Genomic DNA, 6,527 nt, shown 5'->3' with positions numbered 1-6,527 from the left:
TGAGCCTTCATTTTGTCCTGTGTGCAGGAAACTTGCCGCCAAAAATCGCCAAATTAGTAGTTCCAACAGTCAAGTGTTGAAAGACAAAAATGTTGACTCAACATAGATTTACTATGCAATTTTCTCATATTATGGACAGGCAAAAGGTTACAGTCGTACATCAGTCTACACGGTACATTTATGGGTTGGTGGTAAAGACGAACCTTGGTGTAAACAACATGGAGCATTTCAGACGACTTCGTGACAGACAAAAGTCCACAATATGTCTGTCTCTGAGGGTGTGGGTCGTTTATCATCAAGCACGGGTGAAAGAAATAATAAACGGTGGCGTTCAAAAGTACGGGATTGAGCTTCCGTTCCTTGCACGCTTGGGTTCTATCTTTTCTCTGTCAGCCGGCCATGAAAATCAGCATGCCCTTCAGCAAACGGTTTTGGCGGACAAATTTGTCAGACGACTGATTGAGCACTACGGCCTGTAAGTGTCGTTATTGAGGCTGTTCGTCAAAGATCGTTTTGTTGAGAGACTCTGGGCGTGTTGTAGCAATAATGGACAGCCATAACCCTGGCAGACGGCTTCTCAAATAATTTACACCCTGCACTACTGTTGAAACAAACGATCTTTCGGTCGATTTAGAAAATGGCGCCATGACTACCCGAGCCCTCTGTTTCGCCCATTAAGAGATCACTTCGCTATTGATGACCTTTCTATGAGCCGTGGCGTGCCTCTGACAGCCTAACTAGTGTGTAGAATTCGTCTGACGAAAATTTCCAATTGAGTTCCCCCATGAAAGGGTTTGGATGTGTATTTAAGGCGCCGCGTCCTGTGTGAACAAGCGTTTCGTGATGTGATTACACACGACTAACACCCGTGAGCGATTTCACAAACGCGTGCACCCAACTTGTACTCATAAGCACATCAGGCGTGAATCTTTCTACCCTCTGTGTCCATTAAGCCCGTAAATGCACTATCCTAACAGCGCATCTAACTCCCCGGATTACAGTGCCCACACAAAGACCGCGATATAGATATTTCTGCCACTTTCCTTGGAAGGAAAATCATTGAAAGGGCAATTTAGTAACTACCTGTAATGGCCCTGTGTTATTGGACAATTACTCGGACTATTAGGTTTTGGCAAACCACTAGCAAGAGCCACGGTTCAATTGCCAGCAATGTCTGGGGTCTGGGCCCCGCGAACCGACGCAGACGACAGAATGACATGGAAAAGAAAACGAAATGACCTCTGACACCGTGGATGTTTCGGTAACAAGTCTTCTGTGTGAAACTTTTCTACAGCGAACCAGAAACAACTTCTTTACAACAACAAAACAAACAGCTTTGATACGATAGAAAGACAACCTACAATGGTAGATTAGGCGTATTTTGTACAGTATCCAGTGCGACTGGTTTTACGCTTCTTATCTTATTTCTCTTTCACATTTGTCACCCGTTCTAAACGGATCAACAATCAAGTCAGGAATGTTCAAATAGATTTTCCCACGCGGGCTCAGTTTGAATCTCACAATAAACTCTAGTAGCGCTTTGTACTTTTTCGAGTCTCTAGGATAACGAAAAACAACGAGAACAAGCAAGAAACACGAACATAATAACTATATATCTACTCTAATAAACATCTGGCAGTTATCTGCTATGCGTTCTCCGATGTCAGACACTCAGTTGAGGAAAACTGCTTTGTCCCTGACAAAATCCGACTGTTACCATAGACAGCTTTTTTAATTCGTGAAATAAACACCTGTACATCTGCACAAACACCTGACGCTACAGCTAGGCTAGTCCGTGTCGCACGTTTGCGAAGATTCGTCTTTAACGTTCACAGTACCGTTTTTCACGGCCTCCTGGTTAGGCGGAGGTTCGAGGGCTTCTGCTGCCACGGCGCCAGCGGGAGGTTCGGCGGGTTCTGGGTCCGCGGCGTGCCGCAGGTCGGGCTCGGCATTCTCGGTCTCCATCCCGCTGTGCTCGGCCCGCTCTGTGCTGTTATTGTTGGAGTCATTGCAGTCTGTTGTTGTTTCAGTTTCAACAGGCGCCTCGCAGTTCTGAAGCTCCTTGGTGGATCGCTGCTGCTCGCGTTGGCGCACCGTATCGATGTGACGACTGCCGCCGATTTTGTGTTCCGCCGCCTCGGCGTTGGAGATGCCGTCCTGTTTCTTCCATTTTGTCCGGCGATTTTGGAACCAGATCTTGACCTGCAAAGGCATGGGCACCACCCGCCAAGAACACAAATATCAGTAAACCCTTCCGCAAGCACGACCGGTCTTTGTCTGCTAAATGGTGCAGATTATGCTCTGCCAACTTCAAACCTACCCCAGTCCTTTCTGTACCGCTCGGTCGTCCGACCTCCCCTCGTACCACGGCCAGTTGGCAGTACATGTGCCCCATAATTATTCCACCAAGCACTGTCGTCCTCTGTTCACTACTAACGTCTTTAACCTTAGGACAGATTGAAACCATATTGTCGTGGACAGTTTACTGACGATGGGTACTCGATACGTTATGCCTTATCCTTGCCAAGCTTCTATAAACCAAAGCATAAGCGCGCCTGCAAAAATAAACTAGAAGTACAACAAATAACTTCTCGTACCTGTGTGTCTGTGACATTCAGTAGGGCCGCTAGGTCTGCTCTCTCTGACGCTGACAAGTACTTCTTCACTTCAAATTGTTTCTCCAGCTCAAAAATCTGTCTTCCTGTGAACGTCGTCCGCGCTTTCTTCTTCTTCGGCTTGTCTTCTTGGGTGCCGTCTGTGTCCTTTTCGGAATTCTTGCCGCCATCTTCGTATTTTCTTTTTGTGCCGTTGGGGACCTTGTTGTCGCCACTCTCTGTATACAGACATAAATGTGGGTTCATCACTATAAATATGTGCGGACTGAACTCAATTTAGACCCAGAAACGTTTAGAAGCCTGCAAGTTGAATCAACAAATATGCTCAGCACACATCCATAAGGCCAGACGGTGCCATGTACTAGTAAACTACAAGCTTTACAGCCTTCCACGGAAAGTGAACTAAATTATCCAAAAGTTTTGTAGTACGTTAAGATTCATAGATCTTACCACCATCTCTTAAGGAAATTGTTTCTTACGCCTGTAACATATGAGGTAAAAGAAAAGTTAGGGTATGTAAGGAAGAGTCGTGGGGAGAACGTACCATGGCCGGACTCGTCCTGGTCTCGGCCGCTGTCCGACGACCGCGCCTCGGAGTCGGAATCTTCTCGCGTCGAGCCCGCAGCGCCCACGGAGGTCCTCGCGTTCCCTTTCGGTGACCTGGCCGAGTCTACGGCCTTGGCGTGCTGGAGTTCAGGACCGAGCAGGCAGGGCGACCGTGGCCTGTCATCTTTATCGGGACGTAATCCTAAGATGTCGGCGATGAAGTGGCGGGTCGGTTGTTTGGACGTTGGATGGTAGATGTGCTGGTGCCATATGGGCGGCGTGGTGTAGAGCGCGATCGGCCTGCCCACGGTGCACGCCGCTCGTGCCTCCTGCTGCATCGCCATCCTCGGGACCACCTGCGACCCGCGCCCGTAGTCAGGACTGAACTAGCGCGCCGTCCTGCTCCGACCGGTGGCGGAGAGCCAATGGCACAACTGCCGCAATTACTCCCAATCAGTTGGCACCTCGTTCCAGAAACGCTGCACAATTGAGCCGAATTATTTGACACACTAAACAAATCAATACAGCGATTGTGGACGCTGATAAGGGTAATTAAAGGGGCTTTGTTGACACGGGCATATGAGGCAGAAAGCGGAGCGAGGTTCGGGACTCGGGATGGTCGAAGAAAGTGGACAGTCTTATCTACCACACTCCTCTGGTCTGGACACAATGGACAATAAAGACAAAAGGAACCTCCAGGGCGATCCACTCCCGCTACAGCTAAATCATTAGCTGTCAATCAAAAGCTCGGGTTTCGCCCCTGCCAGAAATGCCACAGAAATGGATATTTCCAGCACCCTTGTCCTCAATTGAAAACACGCACACGTACAGCCGGGCCGGGCTGGACCCCGGACCGCAGCACAGGTCTGTTCTAACCGACTCGTGACGGGTGAATAGAGAGGTAGACAGGAGAGAAAACACGACACGTCATCGGGCGTTCTCCCCCCTAGCCTTCTCTCCGCTATCAGCTCATCGATTTAAAACCACTTAAACCGATTTCTAACGAGCCCAATTAACCCAGAACCGCTCGCAATTAATTGATTGCCGCGGATGTCGTCCCCCTCCTCCTACTCCACGCTGGGCAGTACAACGGTAACATTAAACAAAGTGTTCGGCTAGGTAGGTCGCCTCAATTGATCGGCCAGCTGCGCTACCTAATGAACCCCTCATGATAGATTTCAAACCATTTGAAATCACTCAGTCACCAGGCCTTTGATTTCCACACACCGGGCTGAAGTGGCGGGGAAAAGCTCCGGCGATGTTACTTTTTCGTGCCGCGGAGCATCATGGGTACTGATATGTAGGGACCGGATAAACAGACGTTATCTGTATAATACAGTCCACATGTTTGTCGTAAGTCGCGTTCAAACAACATTCACTATAACGTACGTGATTAAGGAGAAATTTGGGCAATGAACAGTCCTGATCAAACAACGCGTCCCGCGGAAAGAGCGATGTTTTGAGAACGGTGCATTTAGAGACCACGTACGGCCCGATAGCCGGCAGCGGGAGGCCGCCAAATTGGTCTGTAATAGTTCGTTTCCTCTTCAGGCTCCACTGTTATTACCGTGGTCGATTGCAAACCTCCTGTGATGCTTCATTTTACCGTCCTAAATTGTACCAAACGTTTAGACGCATTTCTTTAAACCTCTTTTCACGGGCAACCGTATTAGCTGCCTCTGTAGCACGGACAGATTTCATCGCTGGCTCTTTTAAATACACCGTTCCCGTCATCACCCTATAGCCCTATCCGACCTTGACAACTTAATTGTGGCCGGTGCATGTCACGTCCCCCAACATTCCGCTTTTCTCTCTACCGCCGCATTTCTGGTATCCCCCGTCACATCCTGGGCTACAGATTGCTCCTTGCTGATTAGCGGGCCGGCATTGCTTGCTCTGCAGTCAACAGTCCTAATATTAATTGTATTTATATTTGTAATTGGCCAATAGCGAGCCAACCCAACGAGGCAACCGCCGAGGCGCGGGCGATAAACTGATTGACACTCGATTAAAGCCCGGTAATTTGGGCCCATCATTAAACATCGTTAAAAGCCTGTTTCTGGGAGCCGCCACGGGAAGGATTTTGGCAGGCATGACACTGGGGTTCTGCAATGTAATTAAACCGATTTCTGGTGGCGTTCTGGGGATATAGTTTTGCCCCCGAAGCGGGTATTTATACGCTGCGATGGTGGCAAAGTTCGTGCAATGAATGCCCGAATGGACTCACTAGCCAAACAGATTGTCAGCGAAAGTAAACCATTGTCCCAATTGTCGACGACTAATGGCTCTTTGATATGAAAGCTTTCCCATCGACGGACGTGCCCTTCGCCACTCTGGGGAGCCAAATTGAGCATTAAGTGACACGGGCCGTCCTTTTTTCCGCGCCCCTTTGAGTGCAAGTTCTTTACACAGGTGAACGATAGTCCCAGGCGTTCTCTATGTATACATTCCGCGTCACTTCTTCCCTCTGACGTTTTTGACCTGCTAGTCTGCAGTGTCTAAACTCACGGTTTCTGCGGCGAAAAAAAAACTTCACCCATTTGTTTCAGAGGGCTGCTTCTGAAAAGTTACCTCTCCCCAACCCGAGATTCCACTTAATCCACAGCACGCTCAATCGGACAAGATACCCTGTCTGTAAACACTTCTCCCGCCTCGCTGCCTCCCATCTGCCAGGTACGGGCAAACCTTTTAAAACCGCTTGTATCGATAACACCCTACTTACTGCCGGAGATCGATGTTGACCGCGAACTGTTACCGATTTTTTTTTCTCGGACAGTGTGTAATACGGGAAGAATTTGTTCTTGAAGCTAGCAGGTTGGAAACCTTGTCGAGGTTGAAAGAAGCACAAATGTGCGTCCTTGGGGTGCAGATCTGAGACGTGCTCAGAGTTGGAGTGAAGCGAGGCGCGGGCTCACATGGCCGTAACCCGCATACTCCAGCGCATTCTTCTGTTATCTACCCCGAGAGGTGATGGCAGATTTTCTGGCCGAATGGACCGATCCGCCCCAGCTGCCCACTCCAGCCGATTGCCTGTCTTTAAGAGTTAGGGTTAGACCTCCTCAAGACAGAGACAAGGACGACGTCGACCCTTCTCCTGCCCCCCCCGTGCCCTCATCATACCTGTGTGAAACTCTTCTCAGTACTCCCTCCCATTTAATATCATATGAGAATAATCAACAGTATCATCCCTAATATTGCTAACGTGTCAGTAGGTGCAGATCTTTGCCCCACCCTGTGCTATTTATTTTTCAAAGCCGCCCCTCCCACTGGGCCCTACCCTTCCGTCTCGGGCCTTATAGACAGAATTATCCACAAAACTGTACGTATACCCATATATCACCTCCCCGGAGGTCGTTCCCTTGCTAA

At 49.1% G+C, this 6,527-nt stretch overlaps 1 protein-coding gene across 1 annotated transcript; it reads right to left on the bottom strand.

Moving 5' to 3' along the window:
* Positions 1 to 887: 887 nt before the first annotated feature.
* On the bottom strand, positions 888 to 4,389 carry LOC109462984 (barH-like 2 homeobox protein). Its single transcript, XM_019759635.1, has 3 exons — positions 3,160 to 4,389; positions 2,598 to 2,833; positions 888 to 2,202 (listed from the first exon to the last, which is right to left on the bottom strand). Exons 1-3 carry the CDS (start codon positions 3,503 to 3,505, stop codon positions 1,789 to 1,791), a joined length of 996 nt encoding a protein of 331 aa, XP_019615194.1. The 5' UTR covers positions 3,506 to 4,389; the 3' UTR covers positions 888 to 1,788.
* Positions 4,390 to 6,527: the final 2,138 nt, after the last annotated feature.

The sequence above is a fragment of the Branchiostoma belcheri genome, unplaced genomic scaffold (assembly GCF_001625305.1).
Source record: "Branchiostoma belcheri isolate BF01 breed outbred unplaced genomic scaffold, Haploidv18h27 scaffold120, whole genome shotgun sequence".
NCBI lineage: Eukaryota > Metazoa > Chordata > Leptocardii > Amphioxiformes > Branchiostomatidae > Branchiostoma > Branchiostoma belcheri.
This window is presented reverse-complemented; position numbering and strand designations above follow the sequence as displayed.